The 20,898-nt window shown below is 43.5% G+C and overlaps 1 protein-coding gene across 1 annotated transcript in view; it reads right to left on the reverse strand.

Annotated features, from left to right (window-relative positions):
• The window catches only part of Babam2 (BRISC and BRCA1 A complex member 2), a 385,486-nt gene that overhangs the window by 26,998 nt on the left and 337,590 nt on the right, over window positions 1-20,898 (reverse strand). The window contains exon 11 of the mRNA XM_021201373.1: window positions 1,023-1,176. Within this exon, the coding sequence (XP_021057032.1) occupies window positions 1,023-1,176 (154 nt within the window). The remainder of the gene's footprint in view (window positions 1-1,022; window positions 1,177-20,898) is intronic.

A 20,898-nucleotide genomic window follows, 5' to 3' on the forward strand; every position in this document is an offset into this window, starting at 1 on the left:
TCGAGCTCAGGGGGTGCTGGTTAGTTCATATTGTTCCACCTACAGGGTTGCAGCCCCCTTCAGCTCCTTGGGTACTTTCTCTAGCTCCTCCATTGGGGTCCCTGTGTTCCATCCAATAGCTGACTGTGAGGGAAGGTCGTCTTTTGTTATGGGTACTTTAAAGCTGTGAGGAATTTGGTAGGATTTATCTCCTTGCTTGGCTACAGGCTCAGTGAGGCTATGGATAGTTTCTAGTTTCTTTCTCATGACATCTCAGCATGGCACACAGTGCCTGGAAAGCTGTAGAGGGTAATAAATATTGGATGAGCAGCAGAGGGTGCCTATGAGACACTTCTCTTTCTATGATTCTTTGGCTCTGCCCACCCTTCAGCTGGGATCACAGGTAAGAGCACATGGCTGTGCAGAGTGAGAAAGTATTAGCCACACACCACACTATGATTTATTTTTGGAAAATCCCACTTCAATCTACTGCTGTTTCAGGCTAGGAGGCAATGGTCCATACACTGCTGGCCAAGACCCCGAAGTCTTTACCTACAAAAAGCAATCATCATGTTTCTGGATCAACCTGATCCTTATGACTATAGTGACAGCCTTTCTGTACTCAACTATTAAGGCCAGTAACTTCAATCTCCATTGAGACACAAGTTCCACAGCAGTGTTTGCAGATCTAAGGAGTCTGTGTACTTGAGTATACAAATCCATGCAACACACAGGAGAAACATAACATAATTCATGAGATGCAGTTTCCCATGGAAAAATAGATACTGACCTCATATACTGACTATTCACTAGAAAATCTGTTTACCAACATTTGAAATTTATCATTTAAAATACATAAGTAACTGACAACATTTTTATTATTGACATTATTTATCTACAACTTAACTTGCTATTTCATATCTCCTATAATCCATTTACCAAAAAAAAACCCCAAAATACAAAAAACAAAATACCAAACCAAACCAAACAAACCAAACCAAAAAGGCCACGCACAGCCAGTCGACTAACAAAGTGCCACTTACTTTGCTCTCTTGGCCATTTCATTTCCATCCCATCTGGGGCTGTATGGGTAGTTTTTTTGTGCTTGGGAGTAAAGCTGTCCACTGTTGGTAAAGTGATAGACTGACTGAAATGTGAGCGTCGGCTGATCTCGAGGGAAAAACAGGGGCAGGTCAACTGCAAGGCAAAAAAAGGAAAAGATGGTTGGAGTTCATAAACACATCCTTTTTATTCCTCCCGAGGCAGGGCTTCTCTGTATAGTCCTGGATGTCCTGACACTCACTCTGTAGACCACGCTGGCCTCAAACTCACAGAGATCCACCTGACTCTGCTTCCTTCCCAAGTGCAGGGATTAGAGACATCTGACACCACTGCCCAGCAAATAAACACATCTTAAGACATGTTTTTGGCTAACTCAGAATGTTGGGTACATGACAATTGGAACTACAAGCACTGACTGAGGTTTGGATCAAAGCAATGGCATGAGGGACCAGAGAATCCATGACATATGTAGAGTCTTAGGCATAACCAGAATGGCAGCCCACACTGTCTGACCTCCTGGGCCCTGGCCTTGCCCATTGCCGTTGCAGAGCTAGCCATGTAACTGTGCTAAGTTTCCATTACGCCATATGCTTTTCAAGGGTGGGACTGTGTCTTCCTCATCTGTAATCTGATGGGGGAGGGCAGGATGAAAGATGGTTTTCAAGAACAAACTTGGAAAAGGGACAAAGAGGGCTTTAGATAGGATGCACCAACTAGACTACCAGAAAAATAAAATTATCATTCTGCTTCCAATCAAGTCGTGAATCTCCATACTCAGCACTTTCCATTTTTTCCCACATATGTTACCACATATATTTATATCTTGTAAATCAGAGGGAGCTCCTTAGTGGGCCACAGCGGGGGCAAATCTGAACAGAGATTCTGCTGCTGCCCGTCAGAGCTGAGTCTCAGCCCCCGCTAACATGTAGTGTTGCTTTGGGGGTTAAGTCAAGTTTTAAAAATAAAATCTCTTGTTAGGTTTGGTGGAGGCAAAGCATCCCCAGAAACAGTTTCAACCTTCTCTGAGGTAGACAATGTTTGTGTAATGCTACCCATTTCCAGGACAGAGACTAGGCACATTAACAAATGCAGTGATGATGTGTATAGAACAAATGCAGTAACGATGTGTATAGAATTTTCTAGCTTTGCAGAGCCCATTTTAGACGCTTTGTTAATTAAAACTTCAAGAAAGGGACATTATTTTGAAACTGTGTGTTTAACAGCTAAGTAAACTAGAAAGTGCGTGGACTTTGTCAACTTTCTCATAGACTGGGCAGCAACAGGGGACAAAATCTAAAGCCAGGATAGGAATCTTTGGCTCCTACTGTGTGACACTGAAGAATACTCTCCAATAACCTGCTTAAAATTGTGTTGCGATTACAACTCAGTCAGTAAGCCAGAGCCTCCACTGTAAAGCATGAACAGGGATGGAAATGTTGGCTGCACAAACAGATACATATTAAAGCGACATGTAAGGATGCTGTGGAGTGCGCCCTCCCTCCCTCCCTCCCTCCGCACATACTGCTGATCCTAGGGCTTTCCCTAGATGTGACTTCTCAAAGGAAAAGTTAGCTTCATGGTTTTTGTTTTTTTAAAGAAAACCCCCAACAATAACTCACTGCCCCCCCAAAACCAAAACCAACCAACTAACAAACAAAAAACTGTGTTGTTGGTAGAGCCTCTCAGACTTCTGAGTGTGCCCGACTGCCACTGTCTGACTCAGCGGCACAGGGGCTTTCTACTGGTGACTCACAGCACTACCAAAGAAAAGGGGCAAGACTGAGAATGACCACTGTTTAGTCACATTTCTCAGTGCCACAATATGATAGCCTCCATACATGGCTATTTTTATGAAACAGAGATTTTATAACACAGTACAACAAAAGTATGAAAACACCAATCCAAATATTTGACAAATACTTCAATTTAGAAAGTCCTTGTAGGTTCTTCCATATAACAAGCTTGGTCTGTAACATCCTCAGCTACTCTGAACAAACACTGATTTCTAACCTTTTTATGTCCTTTTGATGCTCATTTAATTTCCACTGATAATTTTTAGGAACAAATGCCTGCTCATGTACACTTTTCCTCAACTTCAATCGCAACTGCTGAATTACATCCGAGTTTCCAAATAGGAAACAACATTCAGATTAACCTCCAAATTGATTGTTAATAATAGAAAAGTATTTAACATGTTAGTTTACCTTTAAAAAAAGAGTAATTTTAAACAAAAGAATTCAATGCAATCATTTATAAACAGCCATCACTCACTATCAAAAATAATGTAGCTACGACTACAGGCTATGTGACTTTCAAGCTACTGGCTTTGCAGGCTTTAGACTATATTTTTCTAAAAACAAAAGAAGTGTGTGTGTGTGTGTGTGTGTGTGTGTGTGTGTGTGAGTGTGTGTGTGGATGTGTGGATGTAAGTACAAGTGTCAGTGCTTGTGCTTGTGGTGGTCAAAGGAAAACCTCAAAGATGTCATTCTTAGGAATGGTATCCACCTCTTTTGAGAAAGGGTCTCTCAAGTGGCCTGAAGCTCACCAGTTAGACTAGACTAGCTGGCCAGTAGGCCTGGGGCTCCTCATGTAGCTGCCCCTTCAGCTGGGATCACGAGCACATGTCACAACGCAGAGCTTTTTATAGGGATCGAACTCAGGTCTTCTTGCAAGTACTTTACAGACTGAGCTATTCTCCCAGTCCCCTGAAAAAAGAAACTTTTATACAGGTCTTGGATTAGTGCTCTGGCTGGTGCCAAACTCCTGGGCTCATGAGCTCCTTTGGCCTCTGACTCCAGAGTATCTGGGACGTAGGTATACACTCCTGCATCTGGTTGGAATGCCTTCTAATCTTTTTTTCCACTATTTTGTTTTGCAGAAGAAGTGAGTTGCAGGTATTAGTATTTGATATGTTTAGAAATATATTATTTCCTAGTTTTGAACTATTTTCTTTGACTCAAATGCCAATTAGTATTAGAAACATTAAAAACCAGAAATATCTATTTACTCACTCGAGTAAGACATGATTTTTATTTAAATATCAGCGAGCTCCATACTGACGTATATCATAATCCCCCAAAGCATTCATTACATGATTCTTTTTTGTCTCCATAGAGAACAGCATGTCCTTATAGCCAATGTTCAAATCAGAAAACTTCCTGTAGCACAACTGGATTACTGGAAGAACAGGAACTGTCAAAGGATCTCAGAGGTAAAAGTTGTCTATATGGTATTTCATGTAGAGAACATAAATGTTTAAAGCTATAGGTACCTTGCTCAGGTAAGTTGTATTCTATCTAAAATAGTCAGTAGTCAATAAAATGGTAGCTTCTTTAAAAACTACTCTATGTATAAAATGATATAATAACCAATATCTCAGAACTACTTTGCATTTTTTCGTATAAGATCTGAATAGTACAAATTAGTTAGAAGTTAGCAAAAACAAAACTTGTTTTCTCTTATCTCTAAATGTCTCTGTCACTTAACTTACTTCAAGTTAACTGATGAAAAAGAATTACTGTAGGCTTTAAGCAGCTAACTTGTTTTAAAGGAACTTTGTGGAGCCTAAGCAATTTGGTCCCACAGTTTGGCTATAGCCATCAATTCTTTAATCATTTGCTTTCTTATGAGTGACTGGCACACACTTGATCCCTAGGACAAAATCATTCCCCTTGATCTACTACTTATTATCAGTATTTTTTTCTTCTCCTTGTGAGTTTTGGTCAGCTTTCTATAAACAGAAGGGGTGGTCTTCCTTGGCTCAGCGATCTGAACAGCTCCTAGGGTTCTTTAAGAACTGGCTTAACTAAGCCGCACCCAATACTTTAATTCTGCACACACTGGGGCCGTCTGGAGTCTTGTCCATACAGCTTTGGCCACGTGAGGAGACAGGTGTGGTGAGGCTGCATTCTAGACTGCTGCAACATGATGGTCACTGCCACTGAATTAATGGTGGCTCCCAGGTAACAACCGGGTGGCAGCATGAGAGGAATTAAACACAGATAAGGCATGCTGCCTTTCTCTACAGCACGGTGAGGTGCAGTGTGTGGCTGCTGTTTACCCACTTAGGAGCCTGCCTGCCCTGCCTGTCCACAAATGCTCATCATTTTACTATAAGAAGAGTCCAGGAAAGGGCTGTCTCAGATACAGGGCTCTATGGGGAAGTCTCACTTCTTCAGATATACCAACCATGGAAAAGTGGCCCTAGGACAGCCAGAAACCACTCCATCCCATACACTGGATACACAACCTGACTCTCTTTCAGAATATTTTAGGAATAGCTTGAATAATTTTGATTATAGGATTTTTCATTCTGAGAAATAAAACAAAGTATCATAATTATAGCAAGACAATGAAAGAGCATTTTAGCAGCAAGTGTTGGTAATGAGCAATCTGGCCTGGGGAAAAGGAGAGTATAATAAATGATGGGGCAGTCAGAGTAACCCTGGTCTGAGGCCACGTAGTGTATGTAGGAGCAAAGAACACGATGCACCCAAGTCATCCTGCTCCCTGAATCCTAAAGATGGCAGTAGCCACCCCTGGCAGCATACCTGACCCCCTTTCTCTATCCTGCATCCTGCCATGAGCATAGCTCCCTTCTCTCATCCTGTTGGTATGTGCTTGATTCTCTTAGATTCCCAGAAGCCATGGCGTGCAACTGTTGGTGGCACTGGGGGATCGTAGCCTGGGCCTCTCACAAGTTATGCAAGCACTCTATAAGTGAACTATATTCCCCCATATATAAGCATGCAAATTTGACTCACTGTTGCCAGTGGGGTCTGAGGGGAAGTTGGCAAGGGCTTTTCTGAGAAAGATTTTCCACTCTGATTAGAGACATGTGGAGGGAGGCAGAAGCCCCCAGTTCATTCTAGCCTTTGAGCTTATCATGTGAAGTCCTGATGCTTGGAGCTGTGGCCCAGCTAGTGTCCCTGAGGAGGCTGTTGAGATGTCGCTGAGCTGCTGGCTTTATCATCTCTGGAGTTTCTTGTTTTCTGAGGTGATTACAAGTCTTTATTATTTTACCTCACTTAATTAAGTTTTCTTATATTTAGAGTCAAAGGTATCCAAGGAAACATTATTTCTTATAGCTGTTCAAGAAGGAAGGAAAACTGAACAATCTATTTCAAAAACATTTCCATCAAGCATGGTTAAAAAACATTCAAGAGACATAAATAGGAAAGTTTTAGCTGTCTGGAAAATTTGGTTTTGTGGGGCAGTTCAATCTTGACAAATGCCAAACAAAAGAGGGGTTAACCATAATTGCTTCCCTGGGAGTCACATCATCAAATATTTTCACCATTATTCACAAGCCATTATTTCATTTCTTCAGGCCTCACAAGCTATATATTCCTCTGCTTGCCCCCATGTTCTCAGATTTGTAGGGAAGATCCTCCCAGACCCACTTACTGGTGGTTAGTGTTGTGTTCCCAGTGCCAGGCTTCTCAGTCCCTTCAAGTGGTGTTAGGAGAGCTTTCTTGTTGCCCCTCTAACGATGACTACATTTGAAGTTTTGAGGCAGAGTTTTATTGTGCAGTCCCGGTTGGCCTAGAATTGGCCAGATAGCCCAGGCTGACCTTGAACTTGTGGCAGCAGAATCTCAACTGCTAGGAATAAGGGGGTATACCATTATACCCTGCTTGAAGTTGACTTATAACAGTGGCTTACATACATCTCATTCTCAGGCTCGTCCCCAGCCTGTGTGGAAAGACTGCTGTGTTTCTACTATGTGGTGGTTTTACTATTCACCTCTATCTTATTAACAACTATGAGACTTTTGAGACACATGGACTCCAACCACTAGAAAGCTAAGCGTGATCTAAGCACATTGCTCATTTCTGAGAGACACAATGGTAAAGTTTTCCAGTTCAGAAGTATGCGTCTTGAAAGTGTCTCCTATGACCATCACTGCCCGTTAAGTGACAAGGAAAAGCATAGCTAGGTCTTGTTAAGCTGGCTGTACTTTTTACTGGTGTGTGTGTGTGTTATCTGATGGTGTTAAACAGATTATTTTTGTAGTTTGAATATTACCAAACTGAAGCATGAAGCTTTCTAAAAAACAAACAAACAAAAAACTGCTATATATCCTTGTCCCATTTTGAAAGGCGACAGAATCATACTCTGCTGCTATCAGATGAAACGGCCACCATTTATTAGTGATGTCACAGGCAATATGGGAGCAATAATTATTACCTCATTGTGTTTGTTGACAGGATTAAAAAGAATCAGGCAGATACTTAGTAAATATTTACTCTGTCCCCTCCTTGCTCTTACCCTGCGTGCCTCATCTAGCTTTGTAGTATTCCACAGGATTGTGAATTCTCATGACTGTATATAAGCCTTCAGATGCTTACATTTCAATTATCTTAATGGCAACCTTTCTCAACTTTGTAAACATTTTCACATTTCAATAAATACACTGAAAAAGACCTAGTTGAGATATCATGGAACATGGTAAAAAAAAAAATATTATACAGGCTGCCTCAAGAGTTAAGGAAGGCTTAGTCCACTATTTCACATGCGCCTAGGCCCCTGATCTGGAAACTGCTCTAAGGGCAATGCACACTGAGGTTCCTGAGGCCACTGGGTGTGGTCCAGTGGTCAGTGCTCACTCCAGACTCTCTCCTTTCTAAGGCCAGTGCGGTCTCAGCAGCAGTTCTTTCACGGTGTGCACATACTTCTGAAGAGTAAGGGGGGACTATCTCCCATCACTGGGCAGATATGGAAGAACTGGGGGCTCTACTGCTGTAGCTAGCCACGAAGAGCCAAGGTCCTCTTCCCTGCCCACAGAAACAAACTCACAATGGATCTATTAATACTGAACTCTTCTTTCCAGGAGATCAGAAATTTCTAACTGTAAGCCCACAGTGATGCCACTATTGAACTTGGCACTGTAGATATCCCTACTTTTTTATGTTTCCACAGGCAGACATTTCTATAGAAGTTTGGAGGATCCTTTAGGATGTGCTGATGGTTCATTATTTTATGTTCTTAGCACTTAACACAGGTGTGTGACACATGAGAGGTACTCAATACATGTTTGATGAAAGAAAGGAACTACTGGGTTCACAAAAAACCAGATAATACTCAGGGGTTGTCCAAGGTACAAAACACTGAGTTCCTATTCACTGATGCAGACTATGAACTGCTAAGCCTCTGATATACTGGAAGTGAAGATGCACACACTCCACAACTCAGCAGCAATTCCACCCAAGAAACCTACACAATTCTACACAAGCATTAGAAGCTGGTAGGTGTGAGCTTGTTGTACCATCCATGACGACCACGATGACCACGACGATGACAATGATGATGACGGAACCATCTTAAATGTAGACCAGTAGGAGACTGGATAGATAAACAGCGGTGTACCCTCTCCACAGAGCACAGACAGCAGTTTAGAGAGAGCTAGGGCTTCACGGCACAAATTTCACAGACGAAATGTGCACAAAGTTCAAAGACAATCTTCAGTGAACAAAGCAAGCTAGAAGTGAATATATTAATATGTCCTTATGAAATTCAAAACATGCATGCATATTGTTTGTGAGTGTCTCTGCAGTAAAACCTAGCCAAGCACTAGGTTAAGGGCAGAGGTTACTTTGGGGAGTTAAGAACAAGAGAGGGGTGGGATGATGGGGCACCGAATGTTAATTCTCTTAAAAATCAGAAGCAATTATAGCAATATATTAAGATTTAACAAGATGTTAAATGGATAATATTTCTATACTTTTCATATAATATACAAGTTTTATATAATCATTTTTAAAAGCTTTAAGGAGCAAGATATTTTTTTCTTTTTTCTTTCTTTCTTTCTTTTTTTTTTTTTTTTTTTCTTTCTTTCTTTTTTTTTTTTTTTTTTTTTTTTTTTTTTTTTTTGGTGCTAGGGATTGAACCCAGGGCCTTATATATGATAAGCCTGTACTCTGCCACTGATCTGCACCATGGGCCGGGACAACAATATTTACAAAAACAAAAACAAAACAAAATAAACAAAAAACAGTATAATTGCATTTATATGAAGTTCAGAATCTGTAAAACAACTGATATACTGTATATTGTGTTTATATGGGTATGATCCTGTTTATGAATACACACAAAGCTGGTACAGTAACTACAGGAGCAGCTAACGTAAGGCCCAGGTTAGCAGCTGCTCCCTGGAGAAGCAACAGCTTCAAAGATGTTAGCTCTATTCCTGCCAGTATTTACCAATCAGCGTATGCAAGTAGGCTTTTATAAAACCAAAGGGGTAGGGAAACTCACCAGGTCTCAGGAAATAAACAAAGCTGAAGCTGGTAGAGTACAGAGAAGAATGAGGGTGCCCATGTGCATGCCCAAGGTCTGCAAATAAGAGCCGTGGAGGGGAAGGAGCTCTTGAACCCACACAGGAGACACCTGGAGACGGAGTGGGGAGCTCCGCCTGAGGTTAGAGTTCTGAGGAGGGGACAGACTTTGAGTAGGTTGGAGAAGGATAAAAGATGAATCAGAATTGGAGTCTGGGGGATACTCGTTAGAAGGAGAACTCGACAAGCACCCAGAGATAGCTGTGGATATAACATGGATATCACAGGTTTCTACCCATAGATAGCTGCATGGATTTAACATGGGTATAACAGGTTTCTACCTTTTTGCCAGAGAAGCTCTTTCTTGTTTTATTTATCAGTCTTATTTCTAGTCACTATTTCCCTGCCCCTAAGGCAGACAGATGGGAAAGGGTGGTGCAAAGCTGCAGGAAGCAGATGCTGACCCTGGGAAGCTCACAGGTCGAGCTGCTCTTGCCTCGCAGGCTTTCTTGCTCTTCTGAATATATCTAGTTTCACTAACATTAAGGCTCAGGGTGTCTAGAGACATAGGTCTAACCTGTGCTCCCAAGCAGGGCTCTCTCAGGCTCTCTGGAGAGTGACAGAATACCAGCAGCTGGAGTTGGGACCAGCTTTCCTGGTACTGACTGTTTTCCTGTCTCTCTGCTTCAAGCATCACTCACTTAGTGATCATATTCCCTAGGCTAGGCACCATGCTAAAACCAAGGGCCCATCCGTGCAGAGGCTGGCTGTGTGCTGAAGTCTGCATCTCCTGCTGGTACTGCCACTTGGGAAGGGGGGAAATGCCTACCTGGACCCTGCCTCTGATACACCCTCATTTCCATCAACTCTTCTCCTTCTAACCCTGAGAGACACACAGGTCCCACTGCCTTCACTTTCTGGGGTCCACACACTTTTCTTCTCAGCGGCACTGTGTGAGTGTCTGCTGGACTGCTCATCCAACTCAGGGCTGGCCAGAGAAAGGTGGTCAGACCACCACAGTGAGGGAGTATTGACTGCACTAGGCACAGAAGAAGGAAGCACACACTCTTGAGATGCAGAAAGATCTAACAAGAGGGAGTGCCATAAATAGATTTAGTAATGTCTTAAGTTCTATTTTAAAAAGAATTTAGTCACAATAAACAAATTCCTGGCTTGGGAGTATTAAAAAAAGAAAGCTAACTAAATTAGGGAAACATTTGATTAAAAGAATCCTTAAATACATTAAAATATATTCAAATGCAAAAGTCCTTGGCACTTCAAAGCTGGGCCAAGTCTCCAAAACACGGAAGCTTCTAACTTACAGGGACAAGGCACTGGGCATAAAGGACTTCATGGGCAAGGCGCTGACTGTGGGATTGGAAGGAAGAGGATCAATGCAGTGGTTTCTGGTTTAAAAAGAGGAGATGACACTGGGCAGCTTACATTACAGTCTTAAACACTGAACGAGCTACATACAAATTTAGAGACATTGTGTGAGCCCCAATGTGAAGGATGACTAATGAGGATGAGGATAACATTCCTCAAGCTAAAATAGCCTGTTTTATTTTTAATTTAAAGGCTGTAGTTATAACCTTTATAGAACACAGACGGCAGCATGTAGCCAGTGTGAGGACCATTCCTCAAGTAGCTCCCATGAGACAGCTGAAGGAAGCCGTGCTGATCAAGCTGGTTCATGCTGGACCTCCATAGCTGGGGGGTGGGGGTGGGTGGGGTGGGTGAGGGGTGGGGTGGGGGTGGGGGGGAGGCCAGAGCGAGGGGAACAGCAGGGGTGTCCTATCAGTGTCACAGTGGAAAGGCGGAAAGGCGGCATGTTGCTGAGGGGCTTCCAGGAAGCCTACTAGCCAAGCCAGCTTTGAGTGGGGCCTTAGAGGACAATCCAGCAGGATTAGGGGGAAGGGAGGGTAAGAGCAGAAGGCCAGGCAGAGGAAGCACCTGCAGTGCACAGAGTTGAGAACAGATTGGGGGTGGGAGGTGTCTTACAGGTGTGTGGCCTTAGAGCCCTGGGCAGGAGCTCTGAGCACAGAACATGGGGTGGTGGACATTTTTCCATGCTGAGAGCTACTCTTGGAAGCTTCTGGACAGTCTCCCACGCCACTTGTAAGTGACGCAGTAGCCGGCTTGGTATGATTCCTTTAGGATGGAGAACATTCGTAGAGTAAAAGTAACAAATCAAAAAGAGGCTCCCTGTTGTTACCGGAGGAGCTTTCCTGAATGAACCGGGATGATGCCGTGAAGAAGCGTGTTCTGGGAGGGTGCTCTGCGGTCCATTAGTGGTTATGCAGCACTCATACATAACTGTCTCTCGGAGCCTCTTTTCCTACACCATAAACTTAGAAACTCTAGCCAGAGGAGGGAAAAAAAGCCCTGCATGCCTTTTCTGCTTTTACTGGCATACAGTAAGACTGGATAGAAAGGATGGAAGGCTCAGGAATGTGAGAACAGGACTGTATGCTGGAATGTGACAGAGCTGGGCTTGATCCCTGTTCTGCCAATTAAACCTGGGTGACCTCAGGCAATTACCAAATTCTCCAAGAGTGAGCTTCTTCATCGTTAAAATGGGAAATCTCTACCTTGGAAGGCTTTGGGTGGCTCACATGGTTTATTGAGTAGACATGCAGAACACATGGCACACAGCAAGCATTCCCAAGGGACCCCTAGTAGCTCTTCTCTCTAGAAATAATTTAAAAAGCAAATCTGAATTGGCTTATCTTGTTCTAACTTGACAGAAGACTCACAGCCCACATATCAAAGTAACTTCTCCTCCCTCCCTGCCCCCCCCATTCAGCTTTCAACTGTTTTTTTTTTTTTTTTTTTTATGCTTGATTTGAGACTGGTAGAATAAAAACAACAGCGTACTTCTTCTTTTTTTTTTTTTTTTTTTTATGCTTGTATTTATTTGGGAGCCTCAGAGATCTTCATTTTTTTTTCATTCTATAATATTCTCTCTTCAAACAAACAAACAAACAAAAAGCTTCAGATAATCTTAGGCCAAATGGTGTAGTGTGGTCAAAGCTTCCCCAGCCAGAAGCTATCTAAAACCAGAGGCTATCCAAACAGGGTCGAAGCCCGAAGAGAGCTCCTCCAAGTTTCTCTAGGCATTGGTAATGCAGTATTCCCCATGTTCTCAGAGGTGTCCTATGAGGAAAATCGGCCCCTCGTGAGTGAGTAGTCCTGGTTTTAAAAAAACAAAACAAAACAAAAAAACCCCACAACCTCCCCAAAACAACAACAACAACAACAACAACAACAAAAAACAAAGGGCCCAATCAATCTTTGCACAGTTAAGGCTTAGCAATTTGGCTTGTGAGTTATTTGGGTCTAGAGTTTGTTTTAATGGTATTTCTTATTTGGTCTAGCTCTTTTGGTCATTACTTCTTCTATGTTAAACAGGTGGGAGATGTAGTGGGGGAATGGAAATGAATGAATGTTCTCAGAGAGAAATTCCAATTAGAGTTTCATTTGTGATAACATATGGTTGTTGCCTAGAGTAAGATTTCTGAACGCTCACCACTCCCATCCCTATCATTAATGAAGGAGAATGTGTCAACATAAGGTGTCCTGTTGAGGCAAGCTCCAGGCTTCGATAAGTGGCTCTGCTTGCATGTCATATCTGAGGGAAGTCCTCTCCATCAGGGGCTCAGTGTCACCCTCAGAAAGGCACGTTTGTCCTCAGGAGATCGCTCTGATAACTAATGGTTTGATTTTATAAGCTTCACAGCTTTTTAGTCTTTTATTTTTTTTGTCCCTGATAAAAATCTAAATAGACTTCATATTTATTTCTCCTTTAACTCTAGATGATTCAAATTCAAAATTATAAGTCATATAATTGTAGGCCATATAGCCACAGCATGGCCAGTAGGCTGTGTCAGCCTAGAGCCCAAGAATGCTGTTCTTGGCTTGCTGGCTCTGGACTATTAGGTTATTCTCTTAGAACTCACTGTTGTGGAATGACTGGACTGCCAAGTACTTGGAGGTATCCCACCAAGCTGATTAAAAAGTATGAGCCCTGGGGCCCTTCAAGTAACTCACACAGACATGGGGACATCACTTTAGCTGTTCCTCTTCACTTCCTTTTGATAGGAGTGCTGACAGGACCTAGATTTCCTCAGAGGTTTCCATGTCAGGTCACATCAGAGGACATACTCAGTGTCAGGTCATCCAGGGCTTGGCAGCTATTAACCAATTGACAAGTGAGACACTTGTGCTGTAGACAAACCTGATCCATCTACCTGAGCAGCCATGGAGAAGACCTGAGACCCACTGTAGCATGCTTCCTACCGAAGTGAAGTGGCCACCACACAATGGTTGCTTTCACAGCGTGTTTGGATGCTTCAGGGACGCAAATCTGAAAGCCCCCTTGGAAAGGACATCAGGTGGCAAGAAGGGCTTTTGCTTTGTTTTTATGCTAATAAATACTTCTTAAAGCCCTAAGAAAAACACAGGGCATCAGCACTGAGTGAATGTGGGCTGTGTATTGCCTGCTTTCTGCCCTAGGATTCCTCTTTTCCCCTTTTTACTCAGGCATCAGCCTGCTTCGGGGCAAGCCAGAGAACCAACTGGAAGTGAAGACAAGATGGCAGGAGTAGACATTAGCCTGATGGGCCTGGGTCCACATGCTTTCTTCCACCAGGCCTATAAGTCTGACTTACTGTTTGCTTCTGACATTTTTACTGCGTTTGCTGGCCCTGCATGGGGACCGTGTAAGAGTCTGAGACTGACATTTTGTCTGAATGGACAGACAAGTTAACCGCAAGTGTACAATGATCTTAGATGTGAATTTTCATTTTTGATGTTTCAACGTCCTTGTTTTCTTCTTTTTAATGCCCTATCTCTAGAGCCTTAATGCACTCAACCCCGTTGCTCATTCTGTTCTCCATGGTTTCCACAGCACAGCTGACTCTCTACTTCTTTGCCACATTTTAACTGCCCACACCCCTCCATCTTCTCACCAGTCTCAATCTCAAACCTTAGTTGAGGGACTTGCTAACCCTGTGAGGCCTAGTAGTTCTGCCTCCAGGAAGTCCATCCATCGATGAAGACCATCTGATAACGTCAAAAAGTTCACGTCTTCTCTGACTTCTCACTTCTACTCCAGCCTGCTAATTTCCAGAGGCCTGGATACAAGCAGTATGCTTAAAGATAGCTTTCTGGCCTGGTACACAATCCTACTCAGAGAGTACTAACTCAGGAACAGATAGTACCTTATTTCAATCAGGAAGAACTAGCATTGGACTCAAGCCTTCAGATTTGAAATCTAATAGTTCTAACACCATGAAAGTATTCTGGCATCCATGGGGGAAAGAGCTCTTCCTGCCTGCTCTAAGTTCACTAAACATCAGACTCAGTTTACACCTCTGCCAAGCACACACTTGGTCATCTTCGACTCCCTTCATTCTTCCATTTCCACCCTGGTGAGGCTGCCATCCTAGTGAGGATCGCCTACAAAGACACTTTTGTCATACTGACTTCTACCTTGGATCAAAAGAAATATGAATATACATTCATTCAAAAACCAGTATTGGCCTACATTAGACAGCTGGACATACTTTTGGACATACAGGTTTTTGCCAGAGCAATTGGCAAGGCTGCCCACACCTACCATTTAAGACAGTTCCAAACAACATACTAATCAATGTTCATATGGAATAGATCAATAAGCTCCCTCAGATCCTAGGAGATGGTTTTCTATCTGACCTATATACAGATGTCAGCTTAATGATCACTCTACTCCTTGTTCTAGCTCACGGTCCTAGCTACAGTCTCTGTGATATTCCTGTAAGCTGCTAAGGGCAGCTATGAGAGGCCTGATGTGTCTCCTGCTATCCTATAACCTAGCTTTGGACTAAACTGCTTGGAACACTAGAGAGTTCCGAATTCAAAAACCGAAGCCCATGAGTATTTAAGGATTAATAAAGAGAGTTAGATTAGAAATAAAGAAGAAACTCAAGTTTTAAAGGACTCTGAAGTAAACCTGGTCACATCTCAGACTCCATGACAGACTCAGCGGCTAAGGCCTTCTCAGTGCTCCTGCTAATGCTTCCCAGCAATGTGGCACTGACCAGACTCCATGACAGACTCAACGGCTAAGGCCTTCTCAGTGCGCCTGCTAATGCTTCACAGCAATGTGGCACTGACCAGACTCCATGACAGACTCAGCGGCTAAGGCCTTCTCAGTGCGCCTGCTAATGCTCCACAGCAATGTGGCACCCTTGCCTGCTTTGCCCCGACCCTCACCCACACACACTGTGAGGAAGATCTCTGTTACCAGAGACCAAATGCTTCATTTTAGATTTATTATTAATTGGCTCGTGCTGAAACAGGCTTTGTTCTTTGTTTGGCTTGCTAAGTCATTCCGCAAGCTCGGTTCACAGAAAAATCAAACAAATCTGCAAAGCAATACAGGAGCAGGGACTGGTGCGGTTAGGAGGAGTCTGAACCTGGGCCTAGACCAGCGGTCCTTACCTTCCTACTGCTGTGACTCTTTACAGTCCAGGCACGGTGATCCTGACCATAAAATGATTTTTGTTGCTGCTTCATAACTAATTTTGCTACTGCTATGAATGGTAATGTACATCTCTCTGTTTTCTGACAGTCTTAGAAGACCCTTGTGAAAGGTTTATTTGATCCCCAAAGGGGTCACAGCCTACAGGTTGAGAACCACTGGTCTGCAGGGTGCCTTCAGTAAGTGCACTTCCCACCCCAGCACCTAACGGTCTGTGTGAATTTGGTGAAATTTAGTTTAGGACTTGTACAAAATGAGAGAGCTGTTGGCATGAAACTCTAAGAATGTGACCAAGAACATTCTTGAACATAGGCTTTTAAACTAGCACAAAATGACCTTTGGGACTTCAACTATTTAAAACAAACTTTTAGCCAAGTGTGGTGGTGTTGGTGTAGGCCTATCATTCCAGCACTTGGGAGGTGTAGGCCGAAGGACTGGAAGTTTAAGGCTAGCCTGGGTTACTCAGACAGTTCTAGGCCAGCCTATGCCACATGAAACTGTCTCAAAAAAGCAAGCAAGCAAGCAACCAAACATGAATACAGAACAAAATAAAAGCTGCACAGTTGTGGTTCATGAGAGAATAGGTCCAGTATATTATTAAAAGCATGTTTAGAAATGAAAAGGTGACTTTGTGGTTTGTTTAAAAAGCCCAGTGTGCATGGCTGTCAAACTCCAGACTAAGGGCAGGAGAACTCAAGGGAAAGTTAAAAAGTAAGTTGCCTGGGCTGGCCATTGAGGAGTCAGGGGCAAACAATCCCAACAGCCAGAGGACTGCTAACACAGCTGCTACCCCTGGGGACTAGCTAGAGTTCCTGTGACTTCTAATGTATCCCCTTTACTTAGAAGATAAGATGTAGATGGTGGGGCTCGTGACCTAGCTGGTCTGACAAAATCTCAGGTCCAAGGGGCAACTCTATTCTATGCCTCTCTGTGGCCCTCTCCATGAGCAGAGAAGGAAAAGCATACTCGCCTTCGTGGTTTCGGAGGGCAGGGCTGGAGGTGGCACTAGCCACAAGTCACTCCTCCATGGTCTTCTTAGGAGGGGCTACACTCTATGCTGAGCAATGCTTGTGTTGGAGACCATCCCGTTCTCCAAGCTGCCCTCCTGGCATCAGCTCTACCAGCTACCACCTATTCCCTCTTCCTTCCTTCTCTAAACTCCCAAAAGAGGACTGGCAACAAATTTGAGAACCTGCTTGTGCGTGACTTCTGTCTATCTGAATGTATTCGTGGTTCTTACCCTACCCACAAGCCCCTACAACCATCACCACAATGATACTTTTCCTTGGTCTTCCCCATCCTGTTCCCTCCCTCCAGATGCCCTTTCCTGGCTCACCTTCCCCCCCACCGGCCACTTAGTATTTTCCAGCAGCAGTCTTCTCTTGCCCTTCACCAGCTGTTGGCCGTACCACTAGTGTCAGGGCTTCAACTGCCATCACTATGTGGTCACAAAGCTTTTCTTACATCTATTTTGTGCTAGTCACTGAACATCTGCACTGGCTTATCACACAAACACCCCAGACTCAATACATCTAAACTCATTCTCATTCTTTGACTTCTGGTCCTCTTCTTCAGTTTCCTTCAGTCCTTTCCTTAGTTAGCCAGGCTCAGAATTACACAGCACTTTATAAGTCCCCCCTCTTCTCCCCCCACCCCCCAAATCTGAGTGCTCACCAAGTCCCAATTTGCTTCTGATGTATTTCTAGACTCTGTCCTTTCCTCTCCTGACTCCCACAGTTTTAGAACCTCACATTTCTCTTGCTTGAACTAGTTACCAAAGTGGTTTTTCTACCCCCGGCGTCTTCCCACTTGCATTCTCCTCCCCTCTGCCATCATCCTTGGGAGTCTAAGATAATGCCACATCCATCTTTAACATCCCTCCAGGCCTTTCCATCAAGTGAACAAGTGATGTACATGGTTCTTTCTAATGAGTCAGATTTCTCTTCTCTCATCTGCCCATTCTTTACCCATGCATCCCAAAAGTCAATTTTATGAATTATCTCCACCATGAGGGTATACTCACCAGTTCCTGAGCACGCTCTGCTGTTCTATTTGGAGCATCCTTGCCCCCTTACCTACAAATCTCATATACACATAAGGGCAAGTTCAGGCAGAGTCATTCTCTAAGATCTCCAGAGGTTTGGCACTCCTGTGTTCCAGCAGTCCACATGTGCATCTGTACATTTGCATGTCTGACTCTCCCACCCAAGGACAAATGTGTGCACCTCACCTCTTCTGTAGCTTCAGGCCTACTCCAGGGTTGGGTTCACAGTATACATTTCAATGTTTGCTGAGTTGACTTAAATATACATAGGGATTTTCGTGACAATAGGACGTTAGCCTGTGCATGTTCTGCTGTTCCTGGTAACAGTACTACTGACACAGCAGGTTTGGAGCAAAGATGACAGATGGTAAAAGAGGCAGCTGCCAAGTGTCAAAAATGGCTGCAAGTGGCTTGGGACGGGCAGGCAAAGGGGAGAAAACATCCTGTATCTTTCTGAAGTACTTACTTTTCGCAATTGTTGATGTTTCATTGATAAGCACAGTAAAATTCATTGTTGGCTATAAACAATCCATGATAGGTCTGCAAACTGAGAGGGACCTCTTTCTGTATGTATAAACAGACAGGTCACACTCTAAGCACTTAACTCAATAAACTGTGTAATTTATGTGCCAGTGACAATAGGAGCTAAGTGTGTGAAGCCATGCCTAGGTGACAACTGGGCTAGCAGAGCCAGCATCTGAGAGGAGGGGAAGCCTGCTGGATGGATGTACACTTGCACTGACCTTATCTACGGAGAAATCTTATGCGCATGAGCATTGTATGCTTTTTTAAGCGTGAAAAAACACTGCGCTGATCATACCAGAACTCAGAGGGAAAGACAAAAGGATCAGGACTTCAAGTTTGGTTATATAGTAAGTTTAAAGGCAGCCTGGGGCTCATGAGAACCTATTTTTTAAAAAAGAAAGGAAAATACTTGAAGAAAATATTATTATATTCTTATAACTCTGACCATAGGTAAATGTGGAATGGAAATTCTTTGGAAGTTTTTTTCTTGCCGCTTATGAGAACTAATATGCTAATATTGTAGGCTAAAGATTTACACACACACACACACACACACACACACACACACACCCCTGGTTTAAGGACGTGGGTCTTCGTGCTGGCTGGACATGGGAGTGGAGAAGCTGTGAGACTGAACTGCTGCTAAGGTCGACTGAACACTTGGGTCGGAGGAGCCAGTGTGATGAGATGCACTGCAGTGTGATGCAGCAGAATGAAAAGGCATTACCTAGCATGGATCATAAACAGATTCTTTGAAAGACCAGAGATGAAGATCAATCAGTCCTTGCTTAAACACTGGATGGCTGCCTGGTACAAAGGCCTATTTTGCTTTGCTATGTAATTTCCTCTCTACTTAACTACAAAAGCGTATCAGAATTGAATTCTAGTGCTCTGTCTAAATGGGAGCTGAGTCACAGGTACCTGATGCTGTGTCTGCAGGCTGAAGTGGATGACTCACGTCTGTGAAATTCTGAGAGAAAGTACCACCCGACCCCTTGCTTAGTCATCTTTTGCATGGATGCTGGGTTCATGAGCTCTGTAAACTATAATGAGCTATCTAGTCTTTTACCATCGCTTTCTTCTCTAAACAGTACAAATTACAGCTCTAAAAATAACCTCATCTACGCAAGTGAGTCACTGTGACCTAACAAGCTTCCACAAGTAGTTACCCAGCTCAGTTGTGATATTTACTTGTGAAGGTACAAATCTTGTTGTCATATTAGCCCCCATTTTCCTTCTCCCCCAAGCTTCTGATCAGAACTTGGTGAACTGGGGAAAGGAGAAGGGAAGAAGGTTTCAGGGAACGTTTTAAAAAAACATGATGTACCCAATGCTTGATCTGTTCAGGATTGTAAATAGGGCTGGTGGGGAGGAATTCACTGGAAGTGATCCCTGGGCCCGGGATGATTTTCAGTCTTCCGAAGGTTTGCCTGGCATTCATAAGATCCAGGGTTCCATGCCCAGCACTGCATAAACTTGGATGTGGTTGTAGGATCACAAGTTCAAGGTCATCCTAGGCCACCTAATGAGTTTGAGGCCATCCTGGGCTAGAAATCCTGCCAATCAATCAATCGATCAATCAGGTAAGTAAAGCTATTCCTACCAGCATATGAGAGCTAGAATTTTAATATTTTAGACTAAAGACTTTTCTCTTAGTAAGGAGAACATATTGACTATGGAAAGACATCTCTTGATAATTCTATTTTCTTAACAATTCTGGACTGTAAATTTATGACTTTCTTGATAAAAGGCATAGCTGTGCCAATAAGTTTGTATGCATTAAATGTCCATCTTTGGATCCTAGAGACATACATTAAGCCTGGGCACTCTACCCATCTACTCGGCTACTTTTCGACCCTCAGGCCTGACTTCTGGTCTTCAGAATGCCTGGTGAGACTTCCATTGCTAATTTGTTGTCTTCCCAGCCTGTACAATGAATTCAACCAGGGGCAGGAAGTGGCTGTCTCCATGGAGCTCCTCTCTTCACAAGTGAGGCAAAGCTGCTCAGATACCACAGTGCCACTCACTCACACTCTGGCTTACTTGGGGAGACTGGAAAGGAACAAACTTCCTACTACCACCAGGCCCGACACTTGCCACCACTGTCCCAGCGTCTCCTGTCAGAGGTCAGACCTCTTGGCCTCACCCAGACAGTCATGGGAACAGTTGCTCCTAGCTGCTGAGGGTGCTTAGGGATAGAATGATGACATCATCGATTTAGCTGAAAACGTCCCCAGGAAATAGGCTACGAAGCCCATTGACGGCTCCAGCCAGGCAGAGGCTGAGTCACTCCAGTCCTTCCTGACTCCCTGATTTATATTAACTAGGTCAGCTGGATCGTCTGAATTCTGTTCCTCATCCTCTTGAGGGGCTGCCCCCTGCCATCATGTTGGGCCTAGTGTTTCCTGTGAGAACTTTACTAATCAGCCTTAGCCTCCAGTCCTAGGCGGGCCACCTCCTGACCCCATCTCTACTTTGGATCCCTTCTA

This window comes from Mus pahari, chromosome 7 (assembly GCF_900095145.1).
Source record: "Mus pahari chromosome 7, PAHARI_EIJ_v1.1, whole genome shotgun sequence".
Lineage (NCBI taxonomy): Eukaryota > Metazoa > Chordata > Mammalia > Rodentia > Muridae > Mus > Mus pahari.